The following is a 25481-nucleotide window of genomic DNA, read 5'->3' on the forward strand; positions in this document are numbered from 1 at the left end:
GCAGGGACTAATCAAATGATTTTGGAACCCTCACAATTTAGAAGTGGAAAATAGCAACCTGTAACTAAGTACTTACTGTGTTGTAAAGTTGACCCAGTGGGCTCAAAGACTTGGAAAGGTACTGCCTACCTGAGACTTCAGATGCTAAGCTGAGGGTTATCAGCCTCATTTGTTATCAGCTCACTTGTGGTTACCTGACTATGAAGCACCAATCCACATCAACGCAGTTATGCAGTTAATCTTGTTGACAACAGCATTTTGCTTTCACTCACTCTTCATGCATATTAAAACATGCTTAAAATAAACAGCAATGATACAAACACAAGTAATAATACACTTCACCACACCACACCACACTCACACACACACACACACACACACACTCATGAACTGGTTCTGAACTTGCAAAGTACTTGACTGTGAAAATGTTTAAATTCAATTAAGCTTTGCATGATGTCATTTTATGTCTTGGCAACAAAGTATCAAAATTTACTGACCCCTATTCTCTATGCATTACAACCTCTGTTGAATTATAAAGGGCCACTTGGCAGCACCACTCCACAATTTAAATCAACTGCACACTTGAATAGAGCGTGAGTCTGACATTAATGGTTCTAAAATTCCAAAAGCTTTACAATACACACACACACACACAAATAAGTAAAACTCTGTTTTTAGAATTCCATATATTATTTCCATTTTATTTCACGTTCAAATTGTTCCCTGAAATTGGCTTCAGGGCTTTGTTTTTGCAAACCTTTAGAGGCCCGGGCCCTGTGATAACTAGGAGATGGCTTCTGCTTTTTGTTTGTTTCCTGCACATGAAGCAAATTTGGAGTTCGACAGAAGCAAATGACAATTGGTAAACTGTTTCCTATTTCAGAAAAGAGCTTTTGCAAAATAATTACAGTGGAACAAGGCCTACTTAATTTCATTTACAATTAGGAAGTAAGGCAGTGGCTTTGGAGAGGTGGTGATCCAGCCCCTACTCCCCACCCCCCAACCCCAATCTTACTGGTTCAACTGATGAGTCTACTTTCTCAAAGCAAAAATGGCTCTAGAGGTCAGGCCCTGCCTCAGGCCCAGCATTCTCCGCCAGGCGCGTAACATACAGTAGTTTTGCTAGTTTTTCTATGTCCCGGCCTCAAAACAAATCCACAAAATAGGAAAGACACATGGCTATTAGTTGATTATTTTATGAACAAGATATCGAAAACTCCAGTTAGTACACACAGCGAGTGGGCAGGGACAGACAGCAGCAGTAGCATCTGCTCGACCTACCCCCTCCGCCACTGCCCTCAGCCCTTCCCCCCTCCAGGAGAGGTAGCGCTGCTGGCTGCAGATTTCTTCAGCTCTATTTTCATAGACTGAGTCTCAGCTCGAGGCTCGAATTTGGTCAGATTTCCTGCTCCTGGGGCTGCCACTACTGGCTTTCCTGCTTTCATACCTTTTGACATAGGAATGCGGGTGGGTGTAGGCCGCTGGGCTGACCCGTCTTGTCCCGACTGCAAGAGAAGAAAAGACAGAGACACAAGGGCCGCATTGGTGAGTCTCCCCCTGGAAATGGCATCATCTGAACATAAGCACACCACAGGACCACCCACAGATGAGTCCGCCCCAGAGAAGATTGTTGTTAGAAAGTTGGAGTTGCTTGCGGTCTAGTCCACTTTCCCCTTTTCCCTCTCCCTGAACATCTATGCCCAGTGTCTTTCTGCTCTCAAGCCCCTGACTTTCACTCCTGTTTCACAGAAAAATACAGGCCACCCTGCATACACTCGGGTATTTGTATCCCTCCTGTCCTCAAACCACCTCCACTTCCTTTAGATGCAGCAGCTCTCCTTTCCCCTCCTAATGAGGCTAACTCTTCTCTTTTTTGTCACTGTTGACCACATCCTCCGTTTTGTTTTTTTGGCCTTGTGTCAGGGCATGCTAGATCTAAGTTCCCTGATCATGAATCAGACCCCATGCCCTCTGCAGCAGAACCATGGAGTCCTAACCACTGGACCGCCAGGGGATGTCCTTACACCCTCCTTCTTGAAACAACACAGTGACCTCGGTTCATTTCCAAGGCTAACCATTCAACACCATGGTAATCCAAGTCTATGCCTCAACCACTGATGCCAAAGAAGCTGAAGTTAACAGGTTCTGTGAAGACCTACAAGCCTTCTAGAACTAACACCAAAAAGAGATGTCCTTTTCATCATAGGAGATCGGAATGCAAAAGTAGAAGTCAAGAGATACCTGGATTAACAGGTAAATTTGGCCTTGGAGTGCAAAATGAAGCAGGGAAAAGGCTAACAGAGTTCTGCCACGAGAACACACAGGTCATAGCAAACACCCTCTTCCAACAACATAGATGATTCCTTCTTGAAGGAGTTCCTAAAACTCTCCTGCTGTGATATCTCACTTGGGTCTCACCCATCACCCTCTTGTCCCTGACTCCTTTTCATTCTCAAAATGGCTCCCAGTTCCAGTTTGCCTGCCTTCTAAATGTGGGTATCACTGTGCTCCATCCTCAGTCCTCTTCTTATTTTCCACACTCACCCCGAAAATTACCTGAGTTGTCACCCACATGTGTCTGAGACACTGAACCTTGAGCCATCAGTTCAGTTCAGTTCAGTCACTCAGTCGTGTCCAACTCTTTGTGACCCCATGGACTGCAGCACACCAGGCTTCCCTATCCATCACCAACTCCTAAAGCTTGATCAAACTCATGTCCATCCAGTCAATGATGCCATCCAACCATCTCATCCTCTGTCGTCCCCTTCTCCTCCTGCCTTCAATCTGTCCCAGCATCAGTGTCTTTTCCAATGAATCAGTTCTTCGCATCAGGTGGCCAAAGTATTGGAGCTTCAGCTTCAGCTTCAGCATCAGTCCTTCCAATGAATATTCAGGACTGATTTTTTTTTAGGATTAACTGGTTTGATCTCCTTGCAGTCCAAGGGACTCTCAAGAATCTTCTCCAGCACCACAGTTAAAAGCATCAATTCTTTGGTGCTCAGCTTTCTTCATGGTCCAATTCTCACATCCCAGGGCTCTCCTTAAATGCAGATCCAGGTTTCTAACCACATTTCCAGGGTACCTGAGGCATCTCAATTATAACATGCCCCAAACGTTATTTATCTTCTTACTCGAACAGTAATCCCCCGGGTTTCTCGTTTTATCTACCCCTACGGCCAAGCCAGAAACCTCCGAGCTGCCCTCTGAACTCAGTGTCATGAAATCTTCAATTCTGTCTTCAGTATATCTCTGTGGCAACCCTCTCCAGTATTCTTGCCTGGAAAATCCCATCGACAGAGGAGGCTGGAAGGCTACAGTCCAAAGGGTCGCAAAGAGTCGGACATGACTAAGCATGCACACGTGCACATCTTCATTTTCACTCCCACAGTTCAAGCGCACATCTCCAGCCTAGAGAACTGCAACCATATCTCTTCCCTCAGCCTCTGCTTCCTCCAACTGATCCTTTAAATTGCTTTATAAACATATCTAAAACAGAAATAATGTCATTTAAAAAACTACTACCCTGTTTATGGCTCCCTTTGCCTCCTCTCTGAAATTAAATGTCAATTCCATAATAAGATACATGCATCTTCAGCATCTGATCCCGGTGTGCATCTCCTCTTCTGCTCCTGCAGGGTCCCCAGGTCCGGCTGCTGCAGCCCAAAGGGACGGCTCACTGTCCCCCACGCGACATCTCCCCAGACTGCCAACCCTGTGCACATGCTGCCCTCTCTCCTTATCTGTGAACACCTCTGCCCTCGGGGAAGACTTCTCCGCTGGTTCCTTTGTACACCACGCCCTCACAGAACCACTAGGTAGGTTCCAATCCTGCCTCTCCCACTAAGCCAAGAACTTCAAAAGTCCTCTCTACAGTCAGCACCCTACCTGGTGCCTAAAGTGCAGCTAAAATTGCACAAATGATCTAGTCACACTATTCATCCCAAACTTCTTGTTGACTTCGATTCTATGGAAGCTGATCTACCTAAAGTACTTGGGCCAGCATTTAGGCCTTAGAAATCTTAGACAGTTGTTTTAAAGTTCTACTTGCATATGGGCTTTAATCAGTAATCCAAAATGTTATTCCAGAAAGGAGGGCTATCTCGATCTGACCCTTAAAATGGGAATAAGATGTTCTAGCAGAAACTTTGCTCTAAATCACAACAATTACACCTCCGCTAACTTTTATAAAAAAATCCAATCGATGCTGTGTTGTTTTAAAAAAACAGTATTGAACCATTTGAGAAGGGTGAGCAGTTCTGAATGATATTTAGCTCCTGTAGAGCCAATAACAAAAAGCCTGACCGACAAAGCAGTTCGTAAGTACTTCACTCTTTGAAGCCTGTTCTGGTCTATGCTTGTGCACAGAGAATTAAAGTAAATTATAGTGAAGATACAGGCAAATAAGCCAGTTTCTACACTTAAATAATAAGCTTCCTGTCTTTTTAAGACTCTAATATCTGCTGTAGAACTTGCTCAGAGATTAGGGATCACAATTTCTAGTCTATTAGCTTAAATTAATATCTAAATAATACATCATCTTCTATAATTTCATCTACCAATTGTTCCCAATAAATGAAGAAAATCACTGGAGGTATTTTGAAAAACATAATTTATTTTTAAGTTCTGGCCTTTATACTTTGGACATGCTTTCCTATAATCCATTTAGCCTTCCAGCTGGTTTTAACTAAATATTTATCAAGCACCTGCTCTCTGCACTGTACTATTAATAAAATACAGTGTTTAGACATATAAATTCACTTCTTTTTTAATTTACAAAAATTTTTTGATAGCATAATCTTTTAATCTTACCTTTCAAGTGAAGTATGACTATGACCATACATAAATGAATATCAAATGACTCAGGTTCTAAAAATATAACCCAGGAATAGCTTTCATTTTTTTGCACATTGGCCAGTTTCTTCCAGCCTCTATTTTAAAAAATACTTTAAACATTAAAAATCAAAATTTCAACCTTATTATTAGCATAAGCTGAGGTGGCAAAAGGCCATCTTTGCAAGAGGGTTTCGGAGTCAACATGATTTAAGTGAAAAAAAGAAATTATCCCTCACAATTAGCTCAAATGAATAAAATAGGAGGTTCCTTTTTATTCTCATTTCTTGATGTAGACAGTCTCTTGGGAAACATCCGGTAGTGGGTTCGGCGGAGGAGAGACATGTGCTTTGGTTGCCTTTGGGACACTGGGTTATTCTGTTTTCACTTCCCTGCCTGACCCCCGCATTGGCCTGAACCAGGAACCCCCCTCTACTCACCACTGACTGGGTTCCTCTGGCTGATGAAGTCGTGACCGGGGTAATGGTGATGGTGCTGGTCACTTTGCTCGCACCAGGGCGGGGCGAGAGGTGGTTCCTGGGCGAGCGAAGGACGGTGCCGGTGGACACCTCCTTCTCAGCCGTCACGTTGACCGGTCGGACAGTGATCACCGGACTCGCCCCTTCAGCCGAAGTCCCCGGGCCTCGCTTAAACTGGGAGCCTAGGTGAATGTGGATTTTGTTGTCTTCCGTGGTTATGATATTGGCATTGGCGTTGTATTTCCGGACTGGGGTTGGTCCAGGCTGCTTCTCTGGGGTGACCTTGAGGACCGTCCTTCCCACGGGCATTTCCTGGGATTCGGGAGGGACATTGATGTCCGTCGGGGCTGCCGATGTGGACACGGTCATGATCTGGATGGGGGACGTGGGCCGGTCGGCAAACGCCCCCCTCCCGCCCTCTGGGGTCTTCTCCCTAGAAAAGGTGGTGATGGTGACTGGGGACATGGCTCTCTCCGGGCCCAGGGTAGCGTCTGCGCCTTTCTGCTTCTGAGACAGGACGTTTGGGGAGGGGATGATGGTGATCCTCGGCTTCTGATTGCCCAGGGTGGGGATGACGGTCGTGCTCGAGAAGAACTCTTCTGCCGTGGGGCTGGTGATCTCCAGAGTGGCGGTGCTGTTCTCGTGGTCCGGGGTCACGCGAATGTGCAGCGGCTGGCCCTGCTTGGGCGAGAGGACCAGCTCTCCCGGGTGCCCTGGGCTGGCACTGGCTCGGGGCCCCTTCTCTGGAGCCACCGGGGGCCCGTTCTCCCTCTTCCTCATCCACGGGATCCAGGACTTCCTCATGGTGAGCTCGTTGGCCGCGGGCGGATACCTGTCTAGAACCGACGAACGTTCCAGAGGCTTCTTCAGTCCTACCTGGCGAAGGTTGCTCATGATGTGGTTTTCTTCCTGAAAGGATTTCCGAATGAACACGGCCGGTGTGTCCTCCTCCGCAGCCTCGCTGCCTAGGGCATCCGTCTGCACGCCCGTGGATGTCACGGGAACGTCCACCATCCTGCGCCCGTTCACGCTGGGTCGCAAGGCGCGACTGTACCGCTTGGACAGCTCCAGCTCTTTGGTCAGATGGAGGACCTCCTGGCCCATGCTTTTGTTCTTATTTTCTTCTTCCATAAACCTCTGTTGAAGGACAGAGTAATCCACCTGGAGCTGAGAAAGCTGATCTTCTTTGTTCATCAGTTCGTGAATCTTCTCTTTAAGAGCTTGGACCTCAGCTTTTAAATCACGACTTTTGGCTTCTTCCAGCCGAAATCTGTGTCTCAGCTCGGCTTCTTGGCTCACGGCCTCGCCTTTCTCTATGGCTTTGTTCTTGGCGATTTGGTGTTTGATCTCCTCCAGTTGCTGAGAGAGGAAATTGGCCTTATCCTGCTCGGTTCTAAATTTCTGCTCCAGCTGGTCATACTCATCCTCCGTCTTCATCAAGTCCCCTTCCACCACCTCCAGTTGTTGGAGACGGTTCTTCAGTCTCTCAATTTCCAGTGTTAGTTCCTTAATTTTGTTATCTTCGGGGCAGGTAAGCTCAGGTCCTTTTCGAGACCTTCCTCTTGTTATTTCTCTCTCCACTTCCTCTATTCCATCAAGTCTCTTCTTTAATAAGTCCACACTGCAGCTTAATTCAGAGGATTTTTCTTCTTCACTTTTCAGTTTGCCTATTAACTCATCTCTCTCTTTCGTTAAATTGTATACCTTTTCCTCCATTTCAGATTTCAGCTTTAAAAGCTTCTTACTTTCTTCGATGAGTTTTTCCGTGACGTCCATAACCTTTCCTTGCTCCACCTTAAAATTTTTGTTGAGTCCATCCACTTTTTTCTCCTCTTGCTTTATTTTTTCCATCATATTTTTCCTTTCATCCACCAGCATCACGGTAAAGGACTTCAACTTTGTAAGATCATCTTTGAGGCTTAATTCAGCCTTTTCCAATCGACTTTCAGAACATTCCAGTTCTTTAACCCGACTCTTGACCACCTCCAATTCGTTGAGCAGGTCCTTGGTTAAGTTCTTTTCTTTCTCCAGATTTAAGTGCAGCTGGGTGCACTCGGATTTACTCTTGCTGAATGCTTCTTCCAATTTCTCCAGTTCCGACATTCTCTTCTGTAACTTCTCAACTTCAAGTTTGAGCTCCCGGCTATGGTGTTCTTCCTCCTGCAGTTTCTTCCTCAGTTCCCGGCACTGGGACTCGGTTTTCGTGATCTCTTCGTCTTTACCCTCCATCTCAAGCACGCGCTTCCGTAGATTTTCCACTTCTGCCATGAGGCTGGAGTTGCCGCATTCCCCTTTGGCGATCTTATCTCTTAGTTCCTGAAGCTCTTCTTCTGCCTTCTGAAGGTTCTTGTTGGTCTCTTCCAACTCTTCGATTCTCTGAGTCAGGCCAACCAGCTTGAGTCTGAGTTGTCTATTGTGAGACTCCTGACTGGCCAACTTAGCATTCATCTCTTCATGCTCCTGGGAAAACCTTGATGCCTTGTGTTCGAAGTCCACTTCCAACTTGAGCAATTTCTGCCTGTCTTCTTTGGACTTGGCAGTGACGGCTTTGAGCTTTTCTTCCTCTTCCCTCAGTTTCTGAGTCAGGTCCTGTACTTTCTGGCTCTGCAGGCCAAGCTGCTCGATATGCATTTGCCTTTCATCCACCAGCATGAGTGCGAAGGACTTGAGTTTCACAAGCTCATCTCTCAGTTTGTTGAGCCGCTTAGCATTTTCCTTTTCTTTGCGGGCTTGGTAAGCTTTTTCCTGTTCAAGGAGTTTTTTCAACCTAGAAAACAAAATATATTAAAATATCCTATTACATGATATTTTATTTCTGATATGTTTTTATACATATTAGAAGATTGCGTGCATGCTAAGTCTCTTCAGTCGTGTCCAACTCTTTGTGACCCTATGGACTGTAGCCCACCTGGCTCCTCTGTCCATGGGATTCTCCAGGCAAGAATACTGGAGTGTGTCACCATGCCCTCCTCCAGGGGATCTTCCCAACCCAGGGATCCAACCCATGTCTCTTAGGTCTTCTGCATTGGCAGGCAGGTTCTTTACCACTAGCACCACCTGGGAAGCCCATTAAAAGATTAATCAGCAGTAAGATTGTCTTAGATATGAACCAAAAATAAAATGTTATTATAATAAATCCCCTGTCAATTACTGAAATATGAAGGTTTAACACATAGCCATAAACCAAACCAACCAGAAGTCAGGACACTGGCTACCCATAGTAAGGGGTAGCAACTAGAAGGGTGCCTGGAGAGGGCTTTTCACTAGTTTCTGTTCCATAATCTGTGTGCCTTTTACACAGAATTATTCAGCTTCTGAAATTTCAGTAAGTTGAACCCTGATGAGTACCTTTCTATATATATGTTATACTTCAATAATATAACGATGGAGTAAAATTTAGGTTTTGCAATAATAATGACTATTTATGTAGAATTTTCTGTATTCTAGGCAGTAGTCTTTACGTATCCTCATGGCAAGCCTCTGAGGCAGCCTCTGCCACGGTCATCCGAAGGAAGAGTCAGAAAGGAATGGGTCTGGGGTCTCATGCGGTACAGCCCAGGATACTTACTCTTCACCTCGCATCATAAGACTTCAAAAGATAAATTTACTTTAACTGAAAGGGAAGACTCAGAAAAGAAAATGCTTTGGGTTTCCTTGTATTGTATGACAGGAGCAGGGCAAGACAAGCTTTCTGATAGAGAGCCGAGCTACATAACCGACTTTAGTTAACACCAGGGCTGGCACAGCATCTTGTCTCTGTTTTCTGATTTAAACATTTCCTTTTAGATTGAGAGCCAGGTAGGGAGGAAACACAAATTCCTATCAATCCAAAAAGACGTGGCAGTCACAGGAATTACTGTTGTATATGCATGAAATGCATTTTCTCTATGGTGGTGGTGGCGTTTAGTTGCTAAATCATGTCTGACTCTTTGCAACCCCATAGACTACAGTACTGTAACACGCCTGGCTCCTCTGTCCGTGGGATTTCACAGGCAAGAATACTGGAGTGGGTTGCCATTTCCTTCTCTAGGGTTATGGTGTTAATGTATAGATTTTAATGTTAATGTATAGCTTTAAAAAGTAGAAATATAAGTAGACCAAAGTATATTTACAGTACTTATGGCTGTCAGTTAGCTTACACCAATTTTTAACAGTTCTTTTCAATTATCCTTAAAACAAAGTTAATATAATATTTACCATATGTAGTATAAGAATGCATTTAGTAATTTATGCTTATATGAGAAGCAAGTTATAAACAACCACTAATGTATTTGTTGTAATTACATTTTTTTCTTTCAATATATTTTGAACTTTATTTATTATGAAAGATTTATTTCATAATTAGATGAACTTGGATTAGATTAGATTTACTTGGATAACAGCTAATCTGACAGCTGATAACAGCTAACAGAAGTTAATAGTGTCATATTGAACTGTGCAAGAAATGATTGAACATACACAGAGTAACTATAATCAAACCCAGTGTCAGATAGTTACTATAGACATAGCTCAGCTCATGTCATTAAGTTTTTTTCATAGAATTTATTTCTATAAAATATACCGTTGTATCTAAGCATCTATTAACTGAAATGGGTAGCTTCCAAACTCATTATGGCTTTATTTATAAAATAAGACAAAAATATTATTTTCAAATCCATGAGTTGAATGAGTAATACTGTAACAGCTTCACTAATTGTGGTTCGTACATGTGTAAAAGGGCATTTTATTGATTATCTGATCTTTTTACTTGGCGTCAAAACAACTGAAATGTTACCTTACTGTAGAATAAGAGACTTCAGGGGATATTTTCAAATTCCTTGACCTCACTAAATTGTTAGAGACAAATTCCTTTAAAATATCACTATTCTCAAGTTTAAGGCTTAAAGTGTTGAAATTTCTAAAGGTAGTTGTTGAAGAATCTTATGCGTCTGTGCTGTGAGAGGCAGAGAGCTGGAATGGCTAAAACATAGATTTTGGGGTCAGACACAACTGTATCTGAATCCTGGCTGAACTGAAACACTTGACCCTATGTTTTCTAGGCTGTAAAGGAAGGTGAAATGGATAAATGGATACTAATACCTCCCTCACAGGGTGTTCTAAAGACTGAGAGATGGTAAAGTGACTGACACACAGACTCAACACATGGATGTAATAAAACACAAAACAAATATAAGAACTAGAGGGCACACTATTTCCTCCACATGGGAAGTCTGTTCAATGCTTTTTGTGTTTAATCTGTAAGTATTTTTACATCATTATCTTGACTTTGATAGTAAAACCTGGGGCAGTGATGTTTCAACCAGAGAAAAGCATAGCATTTTCTGCTCAGTAGATAATTCTGTGAGCCAAGGGCATAACCTTAGATCTTGGCTCCATAAAACCACATTTTTCAGGTCCTCTTACCTGTGACTAGTTCTCTTTTTCTAGGCCCATTAAACTTTCTCTCCTTCCCTCTTCTTTCACATTTTAAGCCATTCTCATCTTTTAAGGGCTTCCCTTGTAGCTCAGCTGATCAAGAATCTGCCTGCAATGCAGGAGACTTGGGTTCAATCCCTGGGTTGGGAGGACCCCCTGGAGAAGGAAAAGGCTACCCACTCCAGTATTCTGGCCTGCAGAATTCCATGGACTATACAGTCCATGGGGTTGCAAGGAGTCAGACACCACTGAGTGACTTTCACTTTTACTTTCATCCTTTAAAGTGGGCCTAACAGAAAATACACAACCCATTCTCTGTAGGCTCCCAAAGCCCAGTTTCCCAGTTGGTGTAGCTGAGGGTTAGATCCAGGACTTGGTAGACTTGTGTGGCTCAGTCAGGACACTCTGCCAACAGTCTTTCTGCACAGAGACCTGCATTCAAGTGTCTGTAGGCAGGGCATTGGGGATGGGAAGAATGAACTGCGAAGACTTTGCAAAAGATAATGTGGACTTTGTGACTGCTCACTCACTGGCAGGAAGAGAAAGAGAGAGAAAATTCCTTCAGTCCTTTAGGTCTGAATAATTGCAAATAGTAGTGCCTTTAATAGAAGCAGGAAAAAAGATGAGAAAGGGTATTGGCAGAAATTGAGAGTTGAAGCAACAGTAACTTGCAAAGTATACCAGACAATAGTTAACAATACTATACTGTAAACTTAAGAAAAATTTTAAGACGGTAGATCTTGGGTTTTTATTTCAATAAGGGAAGTGACAGTCCCTTAAACATGGGAATAAATATGATCACCAAAGGAGAAACTATGCACAGAGAGAAAAAGGAAAGGATGGAGGAAAAAACTTTGGGAAACGCCCAGAAATAAAGGGCAAAAGAAGGAGAAGGAGCTATGGGAACACATGTCCAGAGAGGGGGAGAGGGGACTGAGGTGGGGAGATATAATTTTCTTCAAATTATATCTGAAGAAAAAAACATTAAGAAAAAGCCCTGGAAAGTTTTCTAAGATGTCAGATAAAGGGAGAGAGTTGTAAACAAATACAAAGTGGAATGGAGAGAAAGGCGCAAGGGGAGACCCATGGAACAGCACAGGAGCGCCAAAGAAAGAGAGGGCTTGTCTCCACTGACCTGCCCTTTCGGTCAATTTTGGCATTCCATATTCAGGTGGCTTTTTTTTTTTTCTTCTCCCATATCTACAAATCCTCCTTTTTACATTAAACAAGCATTGAGAAGCATTATTATACCATTGTGCACATTTCACAAACCATAACGACTATGGCATATTATGTTTCTATTTCAAACAATTTTCTAATAGTTACACTTTTACATTGTACTTTAAACACTTAATTTGTTCTACATTACATTATACTCTTTCCACGTAATTACATTATTGAAAGAGCAAATTAAGAGGATTTTGGTGCTTTATGTGCCCACTGGTCTTACTACCTCCCTCTGCTCTCTTTTCTATCCGTCTTGCCTTTCTTCAACCATACCCTGGCTCTGAACATATTAACATTAAAAGGAAACAAACCAGAAGACCAAGACTAAGAAAGTGAATTAGTGCCCTAATTCTCATCAGCAGTTGCAAGCAGAGCATTAAGTATTCTGAAATCAAATTTATTCTTGGCAAGTTCTTAATTTTCTGCAAACATTTTATCTTATTTAGAGGACAAAAGGAAGACAATAATCTAATAGATTCTTCATAATTCTCTTGCCTTTCTTAATAACTATTCTTAAATGTATTCCTCATTTCTCTTTCATACCCAATAAAACTATTTTTTTTAACTTACAAATTTGTCATTTATAAACATGTCCAGAAATTCAATAATTTTTGTTAAGAAGATGTTAAAAGTATAGACTGAAATGTTCTGTTTATGAGGTACACATTTTTCAAGACTCATCAAAACATATAATTAAAATTGATGAATTTTGTAATATATAAATTATATCTGAAGACAAAAACATATTAAGAAAAAGCCCTGGAAAGTTTTCTAAGATGTCAGATAAAGGGAGAAAATTGTAAACAAATATAAAAGAGTGGCTTAAAATATGGTAGAAAACATAAAATAGGTTTATTAATCTTAAGGCAGAAAGAGGTGAAAGCAGAATTTGAAAAAATTAAGAGAAGGCAGCCGTGATTTTCAGATGGAGTTTGGACTGACAAGAAAACTTGTTCTGGGAAAATAATGTTTCAGGCACTAGAAAACCTTTAGTTCTAAAATTAGTTCTAAAATTTCAAGAGGCTCTTAAAAGCACATCCCAAACTCAAATTTTTGCTAATATTTAATTTTTTAAAAAATAAGAGATAAGAAGAAAGGTGTTCCGATAAGAAAACATTTTATTTACCAAGCGTCTAATATAATACATCCTTGGCTGTGTTAAGTGTTTTTATTAGTTGATTTCATTTTTATAACAATCCTTTGAGCAAAGGTTACTCATTACTATACTGTTTTATAAACAGGGAAGTTATTTGACTTAATCAAGGGAACAGGACTAAGAAGGTAAGATTGGGATTTTGGACCAGATCTGTTTGACCACAGTGCTTTTAACAATAATGTTATTCCTCAAGTAGGTATTGCTTGGAGAGCTGAAGTTTGCAAGACTGTTTAGGTTGCATGCGTGCGTGCTAAGTCGCTTCAGTCGTGTCCCACTCTGTGCGACCCTATGGACTGCAGCCCCCAGGCTCCTCTGTCCATGCAGATTCTCCAGCAAGAATATTGAGTGGGTTGCCATGCCCTCCTTCAGGAATCAAAACCACATTTCTTACGTATCCTGTTCTGGCAGGTGGGTTAATTATCGCTAGTGCCACCTGGGAAGCCCGTTTGTTTAGGTTAATTGTGTCTTATTTGATTTAGCCTATCTTTCTGGAATTGTCAAGATCCTCCTTGAACGTTTCATCACCCAGTGTATCAGTTTGTATCCAGAATTTTGTCAATGGAAACATGACCCCGGTGATTAATTAAAGGACAGGTCAATGCACAAAGCACTTTAAATACATTCAGGCTCTCCCTGCTGCTGACATCAACCCGTTCAGCAGCAGGGACGTCATCACTGGGCACCTACAAGCCTGCGGGGCTGTTTTTCATCATCTTCCTGAGCTCCCAGTCCTCCCCATGTGCCTGTTCCAACCACATCTTCCTCACATCAGTCAACTACAACCAAATTCTCCCAGATGTTTGGGTCCCAGATCTAGAGTCATCCTTGAGTCCTGGGCATCCTCATTCAGTTCTTCAACAAATCTTGTCAACTCTACCTTCAAACTACAGATCTACAAAATACAATCTACAGATGAATGCTTCTTACATTTTTAAAAGCTTGTAAAACATAACTAAGAAGAGCCAGATACCTTATGTGGCCTGCTAAGTCTAAAGTAGGCAGTAGAAACAGTTTAGTTAATAAATGCATAATGGTCGAATACATAAAGAGGCAATTATAAAATATCACCATTTTGCAATCCTCAGTGAAATAATGGGCATAGACGAGGCTCATCAATGTTTCCTAAAAAATAGCCAGATACTGTGTACATACGTGTAGACCTCCACCCAAGAAATATTCTTACCAAAAAATTGAACCTGAATTAGATTGAGCTTCACAGGGGCAAGAAACATACTAAATGACATTATGATGATACAATCAGGAAAATTCAAAATGTAGAGTCTATACAGTTAAAAAACCTAGTTTCTTTAATAAATCCCAAGAAGAAAGAGCTTGGGAGTTGAAACTATGGATTAAAAGAAATTGAATTAAAAGAAATTGAATGAGAATTGTTTCAATTCTCATCCAAATTTTTTAAAAACTGAGATAATTGGAAAAATTATGTTAAGGAATTATTATTAAATTTTAGGTATGATAAAGGATCTTGACAATATTTTCAAAAGAATCTTTATATTTTAGAAATACATATTGAAATATTTACAAATGAAATGATACTTCTGGAATTCACATGAAAAATCATCTAGGGGAGTTAGGATAGATGAAACCAGATTGGTCATAAACTGATTAATTGTTGAAGTTAAGCACACAGGGGTTCATTATACTATTCTTTCTATTTTTGTAAATTTTTTGAAATTTTCCATAAGAAAACTTAACCCCTTATTATAGTCCTTAGCCTTTGTCCACCCAAGTCTCAGCTAGTTTGGAGACTAGTCAGATTTTCTCTTTCCTTACAGTACCACGTGACTCTCCTATTATTCTGATTGTGGGTGATTTTTTCATTCATTTCTATGTTTATTAAGGTAAGCTTGTTGAAGACTCTGACTTTTTCTTGCTTATTGGGATCCATTTACACTTACTCAAACTAATGCCAGGAAAAGCAGCTCATTCTGTACTGTTCCACAGATATTTGTTAATTTCTTTCCTTTTAGAGTCGAAAAATAAATTGTTTTGGAGGAAAAGGGGGAAATGAAAGATTTTTTTTAAGCCTTCTCCTGCTTTTCCATCTTTGAGATAAACACCTTCCCTGAAACAATTGTCAGTCTCTCTTCGTAAAGACTCAGGGCTGCACTGGACTATATTCATTCTCACTTTTTTCCTTGGAAGTAAAGCATGTAAGATTTCACAGATCTTTTTCTCCATCTTTCTTGGCACTCCCACTTTTTCAACCATTTCTCCAGACTTGTCAGCGTTAGCTCCAGACCAGCAATTCTAGTTCTGTCTTTGTCTCTTGTTGTCTCTCCATCGTCACTTGTCACTATCTTAATCCCTCAGACCCCATTTGAAACTCTGATGTCATCCTAGGTTTGTTTCTCATCCAGACCATGCTAATTTCCCTGCTCACTGTTTCCTTCCCCTCCACTATTTTTGCTCTTCACCTCTCCTTGTGTATATGTCTCTGTTTTTGTTTTTCAAGAAAAAACACAGGTTAAACTAGCAAGGGCATGATAGTAATTAGAGATGAATGAACCTCAGGAGTCAAGCTTGCCTACAGTTTGAAGTCTTAAATCACATGCATTTTCCCCCCAACTAGAACATATCAGTTCTGTTCAGTTCAGTCACTCACTTGTGTCCGAGTCCTTGTGACCCCATGTACTGCAGCACGCCAGACCTCCCTGTCCATCACCAACTCCCAGAGTTTACTCAAACCCATGTCCATTGAGTCAGTGATGCCATTCAACCATCTCATCCTCTGTCGTCCCCTTCTCCTTCCGTCTTCAATCATTCCCAGCATCAGGGTCTTTTCAAATGAATCAGTTCTTCGAATCAGGTGGCCAAAATATTGGAGTTTCAGCTGCAGCATCAGTCCTTCCAATGAATATTCAGGACTGATTTCCTTTAGGATGGACTGGTTGGATCTCCTTGCAGTCCAACGGACTCTCAAGAGTCTTTTCCAACACTACAGTTTAAAAGCATCAATTCTTCAGTGCTCAGTTTTCTTTATAGTCCAACTCTCACTTTGTTGGCAAAGTAATGTCTCTGCTTTTTAATATGCTGTCTAGGTTGGTCATAACTTTTCTTCCAAGGAGTAAGTGTTTTTTTAATTTCATGGCTGCAGTCACCATCTGCAGTTACTTTGGAGCCCAAAATAATAAAGTCTGACACTGTTTCCACTGTTTCCCCATCTATTTGCCCTGAAGTGATGGGACCGGACACCATGATCTTTTTCTGAATGTTGAGCTTTAAGCCAACTTTTTCACTCTCCTCTTTCACTTTCATCAAGAGGTTCTTTAGTTCTCCTTTGCTTTATATAGTTCAGAACTAAGTAGCTTGGTGGGCTTCCCAGGTGGCGCAGTGGTCAAGAATTTGCCAGCCAATACAGCATATGCAGGAGAGGCGGGTTCGATCAGGTTCAGATACGTCAGGAAGATCCTCTGGAGTAGGAAACGGCAACCCACTCTAGTATTCTTGCCAGGATAATCCCATGGACAGAGAAGACTGGTGGGCTACAATCCATGGGCTCACAAAGTCAGACATGAATGAGCGACTGAGCGCACACACACAATCTATCTTTAAAAGCCACAACTGGCAGCAACTGAAAGGCATGAGAAGCTCATGGCTGATAACAAATTCTTCTTCTTGAAGATGGTGACATTTCCTCCTACTAGGTGAGCACACGCTCGGTGCTTGGCAACATTTGGTAGCAACCAGACGCCACTGTAAAATTCGAATTTAGTCTTCATGAAAATCTAGTAAGATGCTAATTTAAATTTACAAATGCTATATTCAGAAATAAATCACTTACTATATTACTAGTATAAGAAATTACTCTCAGTAACAGTAGAAATTAAAGTCTAGGAAATTATTTATTTTTGCCCGAAACCATTGAAACAACTGTTTTTCCCCTGTTAATTTGCTGCCCAACAGAGGCTTATATTTGAGAATCACTGAGAACACGCTTTCTGTTCCTACATTCCGGTACAAAGCTCTCTGACTCACGTAGAAGGTAGCTAGGATTCATTAATTCACTCAATAATTTAAAAAAAAATGGGTTATAAAACATTATCATCATAAAACTGTGTATCAGGTGCTTGGAATAAAAAAATAAATAAATTGCAATGCTCTGTAAGAAATACCATTTGTGCTCTGAATTCAGGCTCCTCCATGCAACGGTGGTTAAAGCGGTCAGAGGTTAAAGCGTCTGCCTGCAATGTGGGAGACCTGGGTTCGATCCCTGGGTCGGGAAGATCCCCTGGAGAAGGAAATGGCAACCCACTCCAGTATTCTTGCCTGGAGAATCCTATGGATGGAGGAGCCTGGTAGGCTACAGTCGGACACGACTGAGCGACTTCACTTCACTTCTTCACTTCATGCAATGGTGGAGATGCGATTGGAGGAAGTCATTGTTCATGTTCCTGTAACTGTTTTTCCAGTCGCGATCCCCTGCTGTGGGAGCAGCCCATATGGCCCCTTTGGGGGAACTACATTAGGGTCACCCTCCTCCCTTGGGAACCAGGCCTGGCTTGATATGCCAAATGAGGACTGGATTTTGGCCCCATTGCTTTCTGGTCAGGAGCTGCCATCTGCATAGCCACATACTATCCGCCCAGGTCCTCTTCTGTCTCATCCTTCAGATTTTGGTTCACACCTCCTTCCCAGAGAGGCCTTCTCTAGTTAGCCTTTTGAAAACAGCTTTCCTGGCCACACTCCATCGGGACTCCCTGTTTATTTCTTTTAATGCACTTTCCCTGTCTGAAAGGATCTGCTTCCTTTATTCGTGTACTTAGACGCTGTCTTTCCATCGCTGCACAAAACAAAAGCACTGTAAGAGCAGAGTCCAGGGCAGAACACTAGCCCTTCTCCTATAGCACCTAACACACAGTAGGTGCTCAACCAGTATTTGTACAATGAGTGAATAAACAAAGGTCGTTCTGATGAAGAATGGAAAAAACACTGTGCCCCGTAAAGGGCAAAGAGCATGCAAATGCAAGAAAATAGAACAGCTGAAATTCAGTTCAGAACAGTAGTCAACCTCAGTACACACAGTAGGAGGTGGGACAATGTCAAGAGATGAGACTCCCGTGGAAGACGGAGGTCAGATCATCAGTTTGGATGTGACTCCTAAGGAGTCAGGCACCATCCTGAGGGTTATACAGACTTATTGAAGGACTTTAAGAACAGTGATAACAGAGAATTTCAAAGAGGAGAGTGAAAAAGTTGGCTTAAAACTCAACATTCAGAAAACAAAGATCATGGCATCTGGTCCCATCACTTCATGGGAAATAGATGGGGAAACAGTGGAAACAGTGTCAGACTTTATTTTGGGGGGCTCCAAAATCACTGCAGATGGTGACTGCAGCCATGAAATTAAAAGACGCTTACTCCTTAGAAGGAAAGTTATGACCAACCTAGATAGCATATTCAAAAGCAGAGACATTACTTTGCCAACAAAGGTCCATCTAGTCAAGGCTATGGTTTTTCCTGTGGTCATGTATGGATGTGAGAGTTGGACTGTGAAGAAAGCTGAGTGCCGAAGAATTGATGCTTTTGAACTGTGGTGTTGGAGAAGACTCTTGAGAGTCCCTTGGACTGCAAGGAGATCCAACCAGTCCATTCTGAAGGAGATCAGCCCTGGGATTTCTTTGGAAGGAATGATGCTAAAGCTGAAACTCCAGTACTTTGGCCACCTCATGCAAACAGTTGACTCATTGGAAAAGACTCTGATGCTGGGAGGGATTGGGGGCAGGAGGAGAAGGGGACAACAGAGGATGAGATGGCTGGATGGCATCGCTGACTCGATGGACCTGAGTCTGAGTGAACTCCGGGAGTTGGTGATGGACAGCGAGGCCTGGCGTGCTGCGATTCATGGGGTCACAAAGAGTCGGACACGACTGAGCGACTGAACTGAACTGTCATTTCCGAGCTAACCCTCTGTTCAGTGTGGTAGTTCTGAGTACGTGCTCTAGAGCCAAACTATCCAGTTTGCATCTCACTCTGCACCATCCTAACTTAATCAAGTTTCTTAATTTCTTTCTTCTTCAGTTTTCTTCTGTATCAAAGCGCGATAATAGTATCTGAGCACAGGGTCATTGTCAGATCACATAAATTTTTACATGTAAAGGGATAAGTACATAATAAATGTTAGATACTATTAGCAACAATGCTAAGTTGAAACTCACTGCCAATCTGTATTCCCTGTCTCTCCACCTGAACAAATGTAATGTTCCAAAGCTATTGGAGGTGGGTGCCTCTACTATGCAGGAAAGATCATCTCATTCTTGAAACCTGAGAATGCTGTTGTTTCTTTGTGGACACAGATGAGCAGTTTCTACCCACAGTGTGTTATTGTGTAAGTTGCTCAGTCATGTCCTACTTTGTGCGACCCCATGGACTGTTGCTCACCAGGCTCCTCTGTCCTTGGGATTTTCCAGGTAAGAATATCATTTATTGTGTTTTCATATTCCTTAATTTGGTCAACGGAGGAGGCAATGGCACCCACTCCAGTACTCTTGCTTGGAAAATCCCATGGACAGAGGAGCCTGTTAGGCTGCAATCCACGGGGTCACTAAGAGTCGGACACGACTGAGCGACTTCACTTTCACTTTTCACTTTCATGCATTGGAGAAGGAAATGGCAGCCCATTCCAGTGTTCTTGCCTGGAGAATGCCTGGGCTGCCTGGGCTGCCGTCTATGGGGCGCACAGAGTCGGACACAACTGAAGTGACTTAGCATAATTTGGTCAAAATACTACTCACACAACTTCAGGTTGATCAGATAACAGTAGGAAGAAGATGTTATTCTTTCCCTTTGATGTTGATGAAGAGTCAGCCAGGTGCCTACATTTACTGAAAGATTTTCAGGAGGAACAGAAAAAGCCATGAAGCAGAGAAATTTGTCTGTAACTGTGTGGCCTTGAGCTCTTTCTTCCAAGTGGCCCCTCACCCTAACCCAAAGACCCATTCCATCCCCAAAGAAGGTGTCACCAAGGTGCATCACAGCTAATTATGGGATGCGGCCTCTAGGTAACGAGGCTTTCCTGATGGCTCAGTAGTAAAGAATCCGCCTGCCAATGCAGGAGATGCGGGAGCCTCAGGTTCCAACCTGGGATGGAGAAGATCCCCTGGAAAAGGAAATGGCAACCCACTCCAGAATTCTTGCCTGGGAAATCCCATGGACAAAGGAGCTTGGCAGGCTACAGTCCACAGTGTTGAAAAGAGTTGGATAAGACTTAGCGACTGAGCATGTATGCCTCTAGGTAACCCTGTGCATTATCACAAGAAATACTAACCCTCAGACAATAAGCTAAAGGGAGTGATTTACCAGGGAAGCCAGAGTGGGGAGGGTTTTGAGGTCCCTGAAACCTCAGTGTGAGGGGTCCTCCCACAGGCTAGAGAGGCCTCTCCTGTGTTCACTTAGAACATGCAGGGAGGGATGGAGCCGAAGTCAGATTTCCTGAGCCTATTCAAACAAGTTGAAGATAATCCATAAGGGTACACACACACCCCATTTTACCACTTTACTCTGTACATGTATTTATAGATTGCTGGGCAAAAGTCACATTTTAAGCTCATATATTATGGGAACTCACAATATAAAAACATGTCCTGTGGCAAAGCCTTTTATTAAGATATGATTCATCTGTCTCTTGGGTAAGTCTATTTTCATAAATAAGATTTGTTTAATATAGACATGAAATAAGCAGCAAATTAACTTAAGTACATAAATCACTGATAGCAGTGAATTCACATACATTTATTTACTCAGAAAAATAACCCTCTCCCTTTAGAAAATGCCAATGGAATTTATTGCCATTGTATCCAAAAGTCTTTTTAAAAGTTTTAAAATATAAGCATATGTGAAATTTCATTAAATACTTTAAAAATTATTTTAGCATATATCTAATAATTACTTTATCCAGTTTTCAAGTAACTTTAAAGCTAATTTTAAAAATAATAAGTCAAAACAAATAAAGTTCCAACACTCAGACTTAATTTTTGTATTGATCCTATTGTTGATTAAGAAAAAAAGAAATGTGCCGTGCCCTTCTGTTGTGGAAAGGATATTTAGTCTTACAAGCAAACAGAAATTCATCCAGTCACATGGAATTAAGAATACAGGCAGATCAATGCAGTGAACCCAAGATTTTCATCACAGTTGAATTCAAGATTTTCGTCACTTTAAACACAGAGATAAAACATTAACAATCAATGTTACACAAAATTAAATCTACACAAATGAAAACCATACCATCTGCCCTTATGTTCAAATTTCTGTACAACAGATTATATGGATCTGAAATCATGCTATAAGAATTTGATTAGGACCAAATGAAGGCTCTTCTTTTCTTTTCTTTTTGTGAAAGACACTACCTTCTAGCCCTATTGAATGCTAAATATAAGCTATTTGTTTTTATACACTCTGCCAAATTCAGACAGTGCTTTTTGGCAGTATGAAAAATTACTAAAGCTGAACTTTTTACACAACTGTTTAACACGGTCCGAATTTTAATGCCATTTACACTTTAAAATAAAACCTCCTGTTTTATTTTAAAACCTCCTGTTTTTATTTTGCTTTGTTATTCTTGTTATCACTGCCACACTGACTGTTTCAGCATAAACACAGCTTTCTTTAGATCACTGCGCAATCCAATTCATTGCCAACTTTTGCAAGCCTTCTCCACATGTGCAAAGAGAGATCTGCAGAAAGTCCACATAACAAGAACAACAAAATCTTTGAAAATAATATTTTCACCTCAAATTAGTTTTTTGCTCCCCAAAAATCATGAGTTAAAAGAGACATTTATAGCACATGGAAAGGTTGTTAAAAGCCTTCAGAACACATTAGTAGGACTGCTGGCAGCAAGATAAGAGATGTTTCCATTCTTATACAAACTCCCCAAGTTTCTGTAGGGTGAGATTAACTGTTCCCTCCATAGAAAACCAGGAGTACGCTTCATACCACAACGTGCTTCTTGGCCATTTCCAATCAAGGAGCCTGAGGTGCCAAGGAAAGTCACAGTAAGCTGGTCATTTTCAAGGGCTGTCACCGTCCACACTCAGAAAAACCTGTCGCCGAAAGTTGAAAAGGTTGTGGAGTCCTTACAGCCCTTGTCAGCTCTAGAAGTGTCCCGTCTCAGCTTCCAAGATGCTCTTTGCACAAGACTGAGAAATGAGTTTACTGCCAAGGAAGCCTATGAATAAATGAAACGCGCATGGACCGAAGTAACTAGAGTCGCTTAAATCAAAACAGATCTTGACCTCCTTACCTTAATACTAGGAAGCGGGTAGCTTTTGTTTTTGTTTTTTGTTTTGTTTGGTTTTTTAAGAGGTACTGAAGTTTGTTCAACAGCAGCTCAGCCCCCTACTCCAAAGGGAATTAACCGTCACATTCCAGGCCTGTCATCAGAACAATGAAAGGTGAATGTTGTGCAAAACAGCCCGAGACCACTAACTGGTGACGTCATTCTTCCCTCTAGGGTTCATTATTGTGCAGATTTACTCTGGTCTGAGAAAAGGGGTGGAGCTGCCTGGGACAGGCGGGGAAGGCAGCTCTTAAGAAGCAAAATCAGTGAATGGGAATTACGTTCCACCCTGAGGGAAGCTCCCTGGGGAGGGCACCGAAGGGGAGGAGGAGGAAAAAGTTAAAGAAAGGACATGCATAAAATGTCAAATGGGCCTCACTCCGGATTTTTCAAACTACTTAAATGCCATACAGTTCTATTCAACCCACCCTGGAATTTAAATAAGCAGGGATTCCACTGGAGCCTTATCTACAATTCAGCCAAGAGGAGGGGATTCACATTTCAACCAAAGTGCTGGTTAATTTATGTGTTATCTAAATGAAAACACTACAGAGTGTGCCAAAGAATGCCAAGTACCCATTAGTTTAAGAATCATTGTGTCTTGAAAAAAATATTTACCTGTATTTCTTTCTTTCTTATAAGTGTTGAAATGGCAAAAAAAAAAAAAACTATGGCCATTCACACACATTCACACAAAGTCAGTGAATACATTCAGCCAAATTTCAAGGAGTATCTGTGACATTTATGTATTGTTTCTCAAAATCTTCAATCACCTTCAGGACAGTTTTCTCTCTTTTATTTCCTCTTTCTTCCTCCCTCCCTTTCTTTCTTTTTTCTTTCATTCTTTCTTTTTTTCCTTGTTTCCTTTCTTCTTTCTTTCCTGAATCTGCATGAGTATTCAGTCAAAAAGCCATTAGGTAACTTAGAAGTTCCAGTATAATTTTTTCTAACCAATATGCATATAATATGTATATCATTTGTGTTAAATTATATTTTTATTATAGAATAAAAGCATAATACCAGATAAATTAGTCACATTAACTTTAAAGTTAACAATGAAATGCTTGCAGAGCATTTTGAAATCCTCAGATAACTTTCTATTATATAAATATAAGCTGTTATGTTATGGCATAGAGAAAAATATGAAGGAAAAATAGTTAAAGATAAATGTTTTCCTGCCTCCCTGATGTTCACTCATGCTTTTTGCTTTAAGAACTTGTCTATCTTCTTAACAGCATGAATTAAGTATAAAGATTAGTGCATGCTGTAGGGTTGCAGTTCTGAATAAATGTGTTTTGATTATCAAGTTATTTTGGTAAAAGTTACATAAAGCAGCATTCATGATTAAGGTAAGATTACAGATACTGAACCAGTTAGTTGTTGTTTATGGTTTTTTTGTTTTTAAAATTTTTAGAGGGTTCTTCCAAACTGTTTTCACATTGATAGGAAATTCAAGAAGAAAAGAAGGAACTGTAGCCATCACCTGTTGTACAAAAGTTCTTGTGAGTGTTGCGAAAGGGGCTTCTTGGCAACTAATAGACCCAAGACTGAATCTTGTTGTGGTATCTACTTGATAGGTCACTGAGAATATGTTTCATAACTCCACTGGCTTCAGTTTATCCAGCTGTATAACAGGGATATGGGTTCTAACTTACAGGGTTATTATGAGAATTAGGTAGAACAATGTGGCCAAGGACACAGAACCTGATAATAGATAGTTAGTAATATGCGTACTGCTAAGTGACTTCAGTCGTGTCCGACTCTGTGTGACCCCAGAGATGGCAGCCCACCAGGTTCCCCCATCCCTGGGATTCTCCAGGCAAGAACACTGGAGTGGGTTGCCATTTCCTTCTCCAAGTAATATGCTTATGCACAGTTTATTCATGCTGAAAATGGGAGGCACTTGGCAAAAATACAAAATTGTAGTTTAAATTTGACACAGACAACACAAATCCACGCTGAAAAGGGAATGAAAGAGTCAGTATTGATTACACAGTCAAGTGGTATCGTGCATTCAGTCTGCGTAAGTGGTAGTCCCAGGACTTCCCTGGTGGCTCAGACTGTAAAGCCTCTGCCTACAATGCAGGAGACCCGGGTTCGATCCCTGCATTGAGAAGATCCTCTGGCGAAGGAAATGGCAACCCACTCCAGTATTCTTGCCTGGAAAAATCCCATGGACGGAGGAGCCTGGTAGGCTACAGTCCATGAGGTCGCAAAGAGTCGGACACGACTGAGTGACTTCACTTTCACTTTCAGGAGTCATTGATTACATTAAAAACCATATCAAATCAGGGACTTCCCTGGTGGTCCAATGGTTAAAAGTCCATCTTCCAATGCAAGGGACATGGGTTCAATCCCAGGTGGGGGAACTAATACCCCACAAGCTATAGGGCAATTAAGCCTATGCTCCGCAACAAAAGCATGACTCAGCAAACACCAAGAGCAGCCTTTTGAGATGTATATATCTCAAATCAATATGTAGAGACATATGATGTTAATAGCAAGAGAAAAAAGTCAACTCATAGATTTGAAAAATCATTAAAACAATGCCATAAGTGTCAATCACAGAAGCAATTTTTTTTTTCTTTCTGGCTTAATACCACTAAATAGTTAACATTCAAAATTAATTTAAAGTCTTATGATTAAGACTCTCCTAAAATAGCTGTATTTATCATAATTAATTAAGATTATCTAGACAAATGATGTTACTTATTAGAAGCTTCTTGGAATGAGAGGAAATGTTTAACTGAGCAATCAGATCTGATCAGTCAGATCAGTTGCTCAGTCATGTCTGACTCTTTGCGACCCCATGAATCGCAGCACGCCAGGCCTCCCTGTCCATCACCAACTCCCGGAGTTCACTCAGACTCACGTCCATCGAGTCAGTGATGCCATCCAGCCATCTCATCCTCTGCCGTCCCCTTCTCCTCCTGCCCCCAATCCCTCCCAGCATTAGAGTCTTTTCTAATGAGTCAACTCTTTGCATGAGGTGGCCAAAGTACTGGAGTTTCAGCTTTAGCATCATTCCTTCCAAAGAACACCCAGGACTGATCTCCTTGAGAATGGACTGGTTGGA

General features: G+C 41.5%; 1 protein-coding gene across 5 annotated transcripts in view; it reads right to left on the minus strand.

Moving 5' to 3' along the window:
- The window catches only part of FILIP1 (filamin A interacting protein 1), a 221846-nt gene that overhangs the window by 15930 nt on the left and 180435 nt on the right, over positions 1-25481 (minus strand). For 2 of the 5 annotated variants that reach the window (XM_010808369.4, XM_010808370.4), the window contains 2 exons: positions 5271-8076; positions 1181-1505 (listed from right to left, as the gene is read on the minus strand). In XM_010808369.4, the coding sequence (XP_010806671.1) occupies positions 1299-1505; positions 5271-8076 (3013 nt within the window). In that variant the 3' untranslated portion in view covers positions 1181-1298. Of the gene's footprint in view, positions 1-676; positions 1506-5270; positions 8077-25481 lie in introns of those variants that run through there. The other 3 variants (XM_005210667.5, XM_005210666.5, NM_001192362.1) reach the window with 3 other exon arrangements.

This window comes from Bos taurus, chromosome 9 (assembly GCF_002263795.3).
Source record: "Bos taurus isolate L1 Dominette 01449 registration number 42190680 breed Hereford chromosome 9, ARS-UCD2.0, whole genome shotgun sequence".
In the NCBI taxonomy this organism is placed as follows: Eukaryota; Metazoa; Chordata; class Mammalia; order Artiodactyla; family Bovidae; genus Bos; species Bos taurus.